Here is a 12,918-nt window from a genome sequence, read left to right on the forward strand (position 1 = left end):
CATAACTTGTTATCTCAGACAAAAATTAAAGAACTCTGGTCATCACCCAAAAATTGGCCCTGTAAAGAAGGTCAAGGTGTCTTCCTGTCTGACCCTCAATTTTTAAACCACATCAACTACCACCCCCTTCAGGAATCAGAAGATTAAAGGAACACGTCACTCATTAATATAAAAGACTAGAGGACAATAAATGTCCTATTACTGTGGCTTTGGCAAGACTCATTTCTATGATATTCCTGTAGGAGGTGCTACTGAGTTCAACAAGCTGTTAACACTATATTAACAGAGAGGCATTTCCTCAACTAATGTCTTTTTCACGTGCTGAGCTCCAGAATTTCCTAACAGATTGGCATTTTTGAAAAGAGCAATCTTTTGTGAGGTTCTGGGGCCAGCCTGCCTATCTTGATTCTTGTCCTACTTGCTAGCTGTGGGATCTCAGACAAGCGAAGTTCCGACCATACCAATACCTATCCTGGGGGCTTGTGAGGATTTAGTGAGTTAATAATACATACAGAGCATTCAGAAGAATGTTTGGAACACATTACATTATTCAATTAGTATTGTATTTTCATGGTCAGCGTATGTGTAGTTTGAAGAAAAGAAAAGCTCTGCATCTACTTATGCAGAACTAAGAACTAGAAAAATTATATTGAATATGTGCCTGGAAAAATAAAAGTCCTGTAGAGGACGCCCAGGTAAAAGAATATTTTGCGCTTAATGTATGTTTATGCATTTTATCAGTTTTTCCATTTTTAAAACAATTTTAAGAAGTGATTTCTTCCAATATTCCCCAACATTGGGAAGACTCCCTTAGGAAATGAGGAAACACATATAAAAGCCCCATCCCCCAAGGACTATGGAGTTTCCATTTTGCCCAATTCACAGGCTCGTGTACTCTCAGCTCAAAGGAATCATGGCTTCTGAAAAAAGGGACCAAACTGAAATTTTTTGAAGGAGGATTAGGGTCTACTGTCAGGAACAGATAGATCTATAAAACTTACCATATAGTTTCATTCTTCTCAAGTTGTATCAAAGCATTAAAAGTAGAATATCTGGAAACTTACATTCTGATTAATTTCATTAACAAGTTGAGATAAAATACATTGTTATTAATGTATCAATAATGAACAGATGACTTGGTGTCAAAATGAAACACCCACAGATTGCATAATGCATTAAGTAAAGAAATCAAGTTAACTGGAAGGGCTGCATGGTGCTAAGCGGGTGAATGAAGTTGGTCTCCGAACCTACTAAGCTGATATTTAGCATTAAAGATACTGAGTGCTCAAAATAGAACTTGATTTTCACTTGCTCCTATAGTTTTGCTTGGTTAGCTGGAGAGCCCAAAGATGATCACGACTCTGAAAATAAATTTAACAGATGGTCCCTTGAGATGTGAAACAATGGGCGTGAAGATACCCAAAGAAGTATCTGTCCTGGCAGATGACTTACCCCATTAACAGAATGCATCTGTGCATACAAGGCACCTTCAAAAAAGCAGAGGCTGGGGAAGAGGTTAGGGAATAGAGGTATTATTAAAATGTGTTTCAATTAAACAGGGCACGAGCGCTTATTCCTAAACGAACATGACTTTCTTTAGGCATGACGACTTTGGCAAGAACATTTTCTTGCAGGTAACAGGGTGTAAAGCTCTCTCTGCCCATGCAACTGCCCACTGAGTACCTTCCCTTCCAACTCAGTTTCTAAGCACTGTTGGCGTTTAAGTTACTAGTGGTATGCACAGGTACTGAGTCAAGGTTAAAAAAGATGGACTGCTGATACTTGTACATTAGGTGTGTATAAGGTGTTAAATATTTGGCTACTGAAATTAGAGAAGCCAGAACCAAAAGGGAGGTGGGTAAAACCAGTAAAAAACCTGCTTCAAATGTTATCTCCTCTAGGAAGCCTACCTCTCGACCCAGGCCCAGACACATACTTTGATTACAGAAGTTGCTGAATTGCGTATCACTGCTCTGGAGTTTGCGCTGAGTGAGGGCAAGGGCCATTAGCTATGAATCCGCAGTGCTGATGCACCGGAGATGCTCAGCACTGTTGAATGAATACTCTATTTCCCATTTTACTTTCGTTTCACACTTTAATGGACATCCCACCTAGGAAATAGGGGAAATTATTTGAGATGAAGTGACCATATTTTTGGTATTTTCGATAGGTTTTTCCCCACAAAGCAGGTCTAATGTAGACTGCTATGCTTTTCTAAGATTTCTTATTATTTGGTGTTATTCCAAATAATGACATCATACTTTACTCCCCAGCCTTCCTGGCTGGGCTTATTGTGCCAGTTACTGATTTATTGTCTCTCAACTTCAAATTTACCCTTTAATGCCTGTTGTAAAATAATGAATGCAATTCTCTGAAGCATATCTTAGGAAACGTACAGCAAGAACGATCTGTTAAGCTCTCTCGGAAGGCGCGTGACAGAATAAGCAGGTGTCTTCGTTCTTGCCATATGTCCGGAATGGCCCTCCTAACGCTATGTCCCCATGGCCCTCTCGGTGTAGGTACCGTGTGCTCCAGGCCTCCCATCCACCGGGGCACCCTGAGCCCTTTCACGTGCACCAGCCCAGTGGCTGAGGCTCACCTGTGCCCTGGAGAGCTGCTTCCGGTTTCCCGTGGTGAATGTGGACAGATCTGGCCTCAACGACCCAATGACCTCTGCCAGACAGTGAACCGCAACCAGTGGTCCCTGACTAATAAAGTCAATATACAAGATTAGACCTTGACTGATACTGGTTGTCCACACAGAAGTCTGGAGCCTCCAAAGGAAAAATTGGGAGTCACTACTTTTGCTTCTGAACTTGGACCAGATTGTCAGGTATTTGTTAAGTGTGAAATATGTCATGTTTTTATCCATAGAGAAACTAAGCCCCTAGTTTAAGTTGATATTTTTCCAAGTCTTCCATTCAGAGGGAGCAGTTATATTACTTAAAGTCAGCATTTCAAGTTAACAGGGGGTGTCCATAATGAAAACAAAAATCCCTCAGCATTCTCTGCACGCAATTACCCGAAAGACACAAAGAGAACTATTACAGAAAAAAATATGAACTGATTTAAGAGTGGCCATGTAGCAAACACATCAGTGTTACTACTGAGGAACAGGCCCCTCAGTTACTCCCGGGGGAAGGTGCGGTGTGTTAATACCCAACTATCTCAGCAACGGTACCACCTGCACTGTGGCGAGCTTGAAGTTGGGTGCTGCACGGATCCGGGTTCAAATCCCAGTTGTGATGCCTGAACTATGCGCCACTGGGCAAATTACATAATCTCTTGAGTTTCATTACCCTCCCTTGCAATGATGATGTTAAAATAGGCTGGACCCGCTTTATAGAATTGAGATTAAACAAGACTAGCAACCACCACCACCACGGTTAATTTTCCCTCCTGTTTCCTCATTTTTCATAGATAAGCACATTGAGGCACAGAAAAATAAAAGTTTTTACCAAGAGCACAATATAGATAAAGCTAAACCCAGGCGAAAATACTCTTAATACTTGGAGCACAAAGTACGTACTAAAGGGCAATACTTCTGTCGCGAAGGACAGTAACTTATTGAGTGCTCTCCTATAGTTAGTTGCCTACCCAATGCCATTCTTTACCAAACGGGCTGTTGATGAGCCACTGGAAAGAAGCAGAAAAAGTGCAATTTATGTGATTATCATTTTGACAACTTACGTGTAATACTTTATGCTTTATCAAGTGCTTGACTAATAGAATATCTCATTTGATCACAACAGCCTCATCTTTAAAAGATCTATTTTTAAGTGATGGGGTAATAAAGAATTTCACAACTGAAGGAATTTCAGAAAACGTAAATCGTTTTTGGTGTGAACAAAGGCAAATCATGACTAATTAATGATTTTGTGAATAATTTCTCAACTTTGAATAAAAGCCCGTTTCCTTTCATTGTATATATCATGTGCAGTAGAGGTTAGGTGAGAGGTTTAAAAGTATCCGCTTTCCTAGGAAGAAAAGGCTGCTCGAACTTGTTGCAAAAAATACAGATGAGTGATAAAATGTGAAGGTAAGCTCTTCATAGATCAAAAAAATAAAAGACTGCTACTAACAGAGGCTAATCATTTTTCCAAACACATCTTTATGCCTTATAATTTTATTCAATATTACAAGTCTAGACAAACCACACCTTTCCTCCAACCCAGCACCTGTCCCCATCTGCTGCAACCAATGGAAACACTAGGAAGTAAAATTTAAAAGTCCACAAAACTATTTAACATTATTTTATTGGAAGACTGCTGCTTTTTCCATTTACAGAAAGCTTAAATGTCTTCTGAAATATATCATTTGCTGTACATGACTTAATTTTTTGGATGCCGGTGATGTGGGCCGAGGAGGACTGTGTTTTGGGCCGGGAAATTACATTACTGTTGCTGCATTATCTGACCGCACACGCCCGCACTCCGAATATCTGTAATACACCACAACATATTAACATGTACACTATTCTTCACCTCCCCCCCTTCTTTAACCTCCCCTGACCTAGTGCAGAGTCTAGTTAACTCACTCTTTCATTAAGGCAAAAGCTTCCAGATGGTTCCTGCCGACTGCTGTCCTCTCCTCATTTTGACCTGCCTTGCATATCATGGCCAGCCTAACCTTATAGCAATTCTACGCTGTTACTTCTGGTGACTGAAAAATCAACAGAAGTTTCTCATGAATAAGGCCGTATCTAAATTAACAGTTAATTGTTACCTGCAGCATATTTGGTTCTTTTACTTCTTCACGTCACCTGAGACAAAGTCCGTCATGATGCAGTTGTGTAATGAGGATGTTTCCCTTGAACACGAAGATCTAAATGCCATTTTACTTTTTCTTCCACACTCTAACTATAATCCATTAACTCACAGCACCCCCTATCTTTCAATTAAAAGGTTAGGAAACTAGGCTTGCTTTTAACAGAATGTCTGAATGGCTGGCCTGTACGATTTAGCATGAAATTAAATCCGCAACGCAAAGAAGAAGAAAAAAAAATCTAAAAATAAAAGTTCCATTTGACATTACACATAAGATAGCTGCACTAGCACATATAAATCGCCTAGTATTGTTGCAAACAAAGGAGGTGGGCCAGCAATATACTGATGCCACAAAATAGTGAACAAACTCTGTAAGGGTCACCTGGAAATTGCAAGGGGAGAAGCAGGGCCATTTGACTTATAAACAGTCATTGATATTTCTTTTCATGCCCAAGTGATAAAAGAAATGTGTGCTGCCTTTTCCTTAGAAGTCTTCCCAACATTTTACTCATTTTCCCTGTTTAAATGAGGAAAAAGATGACCAGATATCAAATTTAATTTTTATATCCTCTCAGTGTGATACCTCTCAGTACTACAAAAACAAGTATCTATTACACACATACAATAAAATAAGATATAAATAATACATATAAAAAGAAATAAACATATATATATATATGTATCTATAAAAACTGGAGGAGGGAGCCTGCCCAAACAGCATAGAGCTCGTTCTCTAGAATAACCCAAACCGCGTTACTCAGATCAGTGCTACGGCCAAGTGTATGTATTACACTTACATAATCAGTGTAAGTATTAGAGAAAACGCTTCCAGTCAGAATGAATTTGTACCAAAAGCTGTGAGGTGAGCCCATGAAAAATCAAAATGCCTCAAGCATACACGGTATTTCTGCTGTGCAGTTCCCGACTTTCCAAGGCAGGCAGTGGTGGCTACGAGCGCCCAGCTCCCTGCTGGGGAAACAGGTGCATTGCCATGTACGCATGTCCGTCTGTGGAAAACAGAGCTCCACACCAATGCTCATGGCTGTCTCAAGTTCTATTCCTCAGATATAAAAATTACGAGAAAACAAGTAATTTCAGTTAAAACTGAGAGTAACATAACTTGCAAGAGTTACTTTGAAAAGAGCATTTGGGGACAATTTTTAGTGTAACTGTTAATATGACAAAGGTTTTTAAGACTGCTTTGAAAAAAAACAGTTTGTAAAGAGTAATTGGATTAAGCATATTCTTAACAGCTGATATACTGGGGCTCCGGTGGTTTTAGAAGCTCTTCGGTTAGAGCGTAGGCAGCGTGCTGTCATACCACGTGGTCTGCTTTCTGGGGATTCCGGGTAGCAGACACCAACACAAGCCTTTCTGTGACTGGGTATTTAAATCAGCACCCAATTTCAGGCCAGTTGACGTGCCGATCGTGGTAAAGCTGTTAAAAGAGAGAAACAGCCTCTTCTAACTTTTACAATAATTAGTGAAAAGTTCATACTATTGATGGAATAAAAAGGAGAGTTCCTGCCTACTTCATAAAATTTCCCTTCTACTCTCTTTCAAAGTTTTACACTCCACATCCGTTGTTTTCCTAATGTTAGATCAAGTTTAAGTTCTTCCTTTCCTCTTGCAGACTTCCTTATAAGCTGTCCCAGGCAAACTACTAACCAACTTCAAGGATTTGCTAAACTTCTGTGTCCTAACATTTAAAATACAATAGAAGCTTTTGTATTTTCTCACATTTTATTGCACAATACAAACTTGATTCAAATGCACTAAAAAACCAACATTTTGTGTTTAACACTAATTCAAAATGTTTGGTAGGAAATAGCATACTTTATTTTAATATATTCCAACTTAATATGAAGGTGAACAGTTTATTTCAGAAAGTTTAGATATTTTCACTATAGTTTATTACTGAAACAAATGTTTTGGTCTCTCTCTCTTATTTTTGACTTTTTAATTCTTCCTCTTTATAAGTTCACAGTGTCATAGAAGTGAAAAATAAGACTGATAGAAACCACTCTAAAACCTATGGCTTTATATACATAAAAAATTCAATAATGTTGCCACAACCCCTAATACAATGTGATCCTTATTTACTTACTATTATCCAGAATACACTTCTGTACATATTAAATTGTTCAAGTATATCTAGAGCAGTGCTTATGAAAAGTGAGGTCCCACTGCTTAAATTAATGGGCTTCTCTTTGACGCTCACTTCTAATTTCAACATAATTAGTTCTCACAATTTTTCCCATTTTACAATTTATCATACATTCTCAAATAGTTTAAAATGCTCACATGAGCCAAACAATTTAATTTACATTTCACTTTAGAACAGCACCAGAGGTTAAAAATGAATCTGACGAACCAAATGTTCTCTTTCTTTTACTAGTTACGGTTTGTTATTTCTGTAACATTAAACTCAAGCTGAAAATGAGGACAACTCGGAGGACAAACTCGTTCACCCTAAATAAATAAACAACTCATCCACTTCGCGCTTGTATACCTAATTGTCTTCTTACAGTGTAGGTTCTAGTACCAGCTACTCAATTAACTAAGCCAGAGACCAACTTCTCATGTTGGAGGCTAGGCCAGTCGGATGGGGTTCTCCAGGTTTGCTTTAAAACTTTCAAGAAACCTGGTAGCCAGTTCGTCGTCCACCACCCGGCTGTCACTTGACATGGTGACCGTTATGAGCTGGTGCCGCTGCAGCTGGGCATTCCCCTCTTCGTCCCGCGTGAGCTTGAGCACAGGCCGGAATCTCCCGACGGCCAGAATGCAGGCCTGAGGAGGGTTGATCACTGCAGTAAACTCGTCGATGCCAAACATGCCCAAGTTGGAAATACTAGGGGAAAACAGAACACTCTGAAGGTGGCGCATCCTCAGTCAAAGAACCCTTTCCCGGAAGCCTACGTTTTTCCTTCACTAAAAAACTGATACAGAACCTTATACCAAGTTATTCAAAGACCAAAGACAAAGACAAACATACCATTCGCAACAGTATCAAAAAACAAGTACCGACACACATATAAGTAGTGTGTCTAATATAACATTCATTCAGCATTGAACTGGAAGACCTCGGCAGTAGAATATGACAAGAAAAAGAAACGATAAGGTACGAGAAGGACTGGGAAAAAGAAAGAAAACGGTCACGGGACGCCTGGATGGCTCAGTCAGTTAAGCGTCTGACTCTTGGTTTCAGCTCAGGTCATGAGCTCACGGTGTGTGGGATCGAGCCCCACATTGGGCTCTGTGCTGGGAGCATAGAGACTGCTTGAGATTCTCTCTCTCCCTCTCTCTCTGCCCCTCACTCACTCACACACTCTCTCTCTTTCAAAATAAACTTAAAAAAAAAAAAACAGAAAAAACAAGAAAATAGTCATTATTCATAGATGAATTGACTGTGTACACAGAAAATCTAAGACTCTACAGATAAAATAGCATACGTAAGTGAATTTAGCTAAGTCACCAGATAAAAAGGCCAATGTAAAACTTCATTTTATATCTATATACAGGTTGCTGTAGTTAAAAATGAAATTTAAAAACACTACCATTTACAACAGTAGCAAAAAATAAATAAAAGAAATACATCTAATAAGACCTCTATGTAGAAGATTATAAAACAGAACTGAATGAAACCAAAGAACTGAATAAACAATGGCGTATACCGTGTTCACTGCCTGGAAGATTCAATACTGTAAAGATGTGAATTCTTCTCACGCTGATTAAAAGACTGAATGCAATCCCAATCAAAACCCCAGCAAGGTTTGCATCTATGTGTCTGTATATGAAAAGTGGTAAGTTGACTCTGAAATGTATTTGCAAATATAAAGAGCCAAGAAAGACAGTTTTAAGGGTGAACAAAATTAAAGACCTCCCTAGACCTCCCTTACCAGGTATCAAAGGTTACACCTTGGTGATACCAAGCAAAAGGGATGAACACACAGGCCAACTGAAGAGACAACACAGAACAGACCAAACACACACATGGTCACTTTCTCAGTGCTATGGAGAAGGAGTCAGCCTTTCAATAGGTGATGTTGGGTCAATGTAATTAATATCCATAAGGGGGGGGGCAGTTACAGAATCTTGACCTTTATCTTCGTACCAGATACAATCCAATTTTAGATGGATTGTGATCTACATGTGAAAAGTTGTAAAACTTCTAGAAAATAACAGAAAAATAACTTCATAATTCTGGGAGAGGCAAGAATTCTAAACAGAAAACAAACAGTACAAGCTGTAAAAACAAACAAACAAACAAACAAAAACCCCTAAAAAACAGAATTTCATTAAAATTCACAACTTGTGTTCATTAAAAATCCATGAAGAAAGTTCCAAAGGCAAGGGACGCAGTGGGAAAGGATACGTGAAATAATATGTATCCTATAAAGAGCTGTGTGTCTGGAGCTAAGAGCCTTCCGCATACCATTTTTAAAAATGGACATAAGATATCAACAGGTACTTTATCTGGTAAGTTACCAGATACCGTAAAGGCTGAAAGATAATGAAAATAGTATTCAATAGCATTAATTTGCCTGACCCCAAAGAGTACCGCTACATAGCTTAAGAACTGTTACAATTTAAAACCTAACGTTACTAAGCGTTGGTGAGAATATGAAGCAACGAGAATTCTCATGCGCTGTTACTGGAAGTATAAAGTTGTATGACCGTTTTGGAAAACTGGCAGTATCCATTAAAGCTTTTAATTCAGGAGTTCCACTTTCAGGTCTATACAACAAATACATTCACCGTAAGACACCGATGAGAATGTTCACGGCACCGTTATTGGTAACAGCACCAAACTGTAAACAACAACATATGCCCAAGAGTAAAAGCAGACACTGGCGTATTCATACGATATGCTACAAAATACTATATACTGGAAAAGTAAATAACTACTTCACATGGCAACATGGCAATCTCACAGACATTAATGTTGAGTGAAAGAAGTCAGACGCTAAGGGATATATATTATTTACATAAAGACCAAAGGTAGCAAAACAAATCCGTGGTGATAATTTTTGGAAAGGTAGTTACCTTTGCCAGGGGGATAATTAGGAAGGGGTAAAGGGAAGCTTCTGGGATGCTGGTAACAGTCTATAACTTGCTTTGGTCGGTTACACTGAAACCTGTGTTCTTCCATTTTTTGAAACATTCACGCTACACTCAGTACACAGTGTACTACATACACTGTATGAAGGAGACACTTAAAAACAGAGCTGATCATACCTAAAGGATCCAAATGTTAATATTTTCCCCTGAATTATCTTAAAATAAAAGAGATTGCAAGTAGAAAACAAAAGTAGAAGTTTATAAATGTATTGTATTTATAATATATTTTTTAATGTTTATTTATTTTTGAGAGACAGAGAGACAGAGCATGAGCAGGGGAGGAGCAGAGAGAGAGGGAGACACAGAATCTGAAGCAGGCTCCAGGCTCTGAGCTGTCAGCACAGAGCCCGACGCGGGGCTTGAACCCCCTTACTGTGTGATCATGACCTGGGCTGAAGTTGGACGCTTAACCAACTGAGCCACTCAGGTGCCCCTATAAATATACTTTTTTAAAGCTTCAGAACCTGCATGTCATTCTGAGAGCACATGAATAGGTTAACTAGCTAACACTAGCAGGCTCCTACCAGCCTCGATATTTCGCTTACAGTAAAACAAAAGTGTTTCAGAACATAGATGAAAAGGACTGACTTCTAGATCCGGTCGTCTGGTTTTGCTTGTTTGTTTTTAATTTTTTTAATGTTTATTTATTTTTGAGAGAGAGAGAGAGAGAGAGAGAGAGAGAGGGAAAGTGGGGGAGGGGCAGAGAGAGAGAGAGGCAGACACAGAATCCTAAGCAGGCTTCAGGCTCTGAGCTGTCAGCACAGAGCCCGATGCGGGGCTGGAACCCACAAACTATGAGATTGTGACCTGAGCTGAAGTCAAATGCCCAACCGACTGAGCCACCCAGGTACCCCATGGTCGTCTGTCTGACGTTACTGATAATTCAGAGTTTAAATTTTACCTAAAAGATCCGCCTTGGTATTCTTCAGGTAACAGTTTTCCATCTCTCGCTTTCTTTGATAGAGCCTGAGAAAGAAAAATACACATTGAGCATGACAACCAGCACCATGTTATGCAGCTGATTTTGCCCCTTGTAATACTTGTCTGGGGTACACACTCATCACTGATGTGCCCTCACTGACTCTATAGGACATATATATATCTACACACACATACATACACACACACACACACACACACGTCATTTTCTCTAATACAATTCAAAAATGAACAAGTTAGAGCACAGATCATCTAAGAACCTAAAGATGTGAACTGAAACTCTACAAAAATTACTTCCCTTTAAAAATTCTTCCAGTATTAGAATTACCCCATATACCATAACTATGCAGCATGTTTTCTATAGATACAATGAAATTATTCTGCCTATAAAGATTTTTTTTGTGAGACAAAGTATTAGAAGAAACCACTCTTGTCGACCCAGTAGCTTTTAAATAAATTTTGTCTAATGACAACCATCACACAACCAACATAATAGTTTTCATCTTTCAATGTTTCCTTCTTTTTTATAAAACCGAAACATACACATCATATCTATCACTTCAGACAGCTGCAAAAAAAAGCAGAATTGTATATTTCACTCTCAATATTATAAGCATCTTCTGTGCTGTTAGTCTTTATAAATGATTTTTAAATGTCTGCTTAACATTCTAAAGACTACATCTGCCACAATTCAGTCATGCCCCCAGTGTTTTAATTTGGTCCACTGGTTTCAATTACTTCATAAAAATCTTCAGAGGTGCAATTACAAAGCTCTAGGACATACACATTTTTTGGGTTCTTGATCTACAGCTGAAGCAATTCCTGAATGAGCTAGTTTTACACCTGCCACGAGGACTGTAAGAATATATTAACTTCATACCACTCTCAGCAAAATTGATTTCTAAAAACTGACAGAGGAAAAGACAGATGACACTCTGAGAATGACGTTAAGAAAAGTAGTTCAGGGGCGCCCGGAGGGCTAAATCTGCTGAGCATCCAACTCTCGATTTTGGCTCAGGTCATGATCTCAAGGTGTGTGGGTTCGAGCCCCGTGTCGGGCTCTGTGTTGACAGACAAACCTGCTTGGGATTCTCTCTCTCCCCCTCTCTGCCCCTCCCTTTCTTTTTCTTTCTCTCAAAATAAACATTAAAAAAAAGGAAGTCGTTAAATATTCCTTGACTTGCGCTTGCAATCGACTACCCTCGTGTTAATTTTTTGTTTTAATGCTTTAAAGACAAAGAAATGGAGATTGAGTCATTACGTATGAAAAATTAATAAGGAACTAATTTAGGAGGGGAAGAAAGAGAAAAATGAAGCCACTGTCACCTGGGGAGGTAAAATAAATCTGAGGCTTACTACTTGGATCCAAAATGAATACTGAAAAGGTGAACTTAGACTTGTATGGTCCTTGGACTATCAGAAATATCAGAAATAGGACAAACTACAAATGTGTTTTTTCTGCCTTAAGCGATGTAGCTGTTCACATGATTTAAACAGGCATGTATCATGAACTTTGAAAGGTATTGATTGATTGATTGATTGAAAGGCAGTTCTTTAAAGGCAGATGATCACAACAATCCTGATGAATTACTAGGCTAAAACAAATAAAACACATGTTCATTTTAAAAACTGGACTGCAAGCCCACATAATACACTTAAAAAAAACATCTCTCTGTAGACTGTAAACATATCAGCAGGATACTCCTATCAATGAACGCTAAAAGCCTGGCATAAGAATAATTCTGAGGAGCATCACTGGTTTTACAAATTCCTAATTCTCACTGGGATTTCCCAGTAATGTAAACTTAAAATCAAAACACATGTTACCTGAAGCCTCGTGCCGAAAGGATGTAATACAAGATGACTAGGAAATATTTCTAAAATATGTCACATTCCTTACTAACTCATTTAAAAAACATACCGGGTACATTGAGGAAAACTTTGCCTCTGTCTTTTAAAATGTTATAACTAATGAAGCATGGGATCTAAGGCTTGTTACTATATTACTTTATTTAGGGAATAAAAACTTGAACTTAGCTAAGGCATGCCTTTAGCACCACACAATGACATCCTTAAGGTTAGTGAGGGTCAA

At 38.8% G+C, this 12,918-nt stretch overlaps 1 protein-coding gene across 2 annotated transcripts in view; it reads right to left on the minus strand.

Moving 5' to 3' along the window:
- Positions 1 to 4,653: 4,653 nt before the first annotated feature.
- Positions 4,654 to 12,918, minus strand: part of PDHX (pyruvate dehydrogenase complex component X) — a 71,988-nt gene continuing 63,723 nt past the window's right edge. Inside the window, exons 10-12 of one of the 2 annotated variants that reach the window (XM_027072907.2) lie at positions 10,789 to 10,853; positions 7,411 to 7,617; positions 4,654 to 6,204 (exon numbers count right to left, since the gene is read on the minus strand). In XM_027072907.2, the coding sequence (XP_026928708.1) occupies positions 6,060 to 6,204; positions 7,411 to 7,617; positions 10,789 to 10,853 (417 nt within the window). In that variant the 3' untranslated portion in view covers positions 4,654 to 6,059. Of the gene's footprint in view, positions 6,205 to 6,582; positions 7,618 to 10,788; positions 10,854 to 12,918 lie in introns of those variants that run through there. The other variant, XM_027072908.2, reaches the window with a different exon arrangement.

Source organism: Acinonyx jubatus, chromosome D1, assembly GCF_027475565.1.
Source record: "Acinonyx jubatus isolate Ajub_Pintada_27869175 chromosome D1, VMU_Ajub_asm_v1.0, whole genome shotgun sequence".
Classification (NCBI taxonomy): Eukaryota; Metazoa; Chordata; class Mammalia; order Carnivora; family Felidae; genus Acinonyx; species Acinonyx jubatus.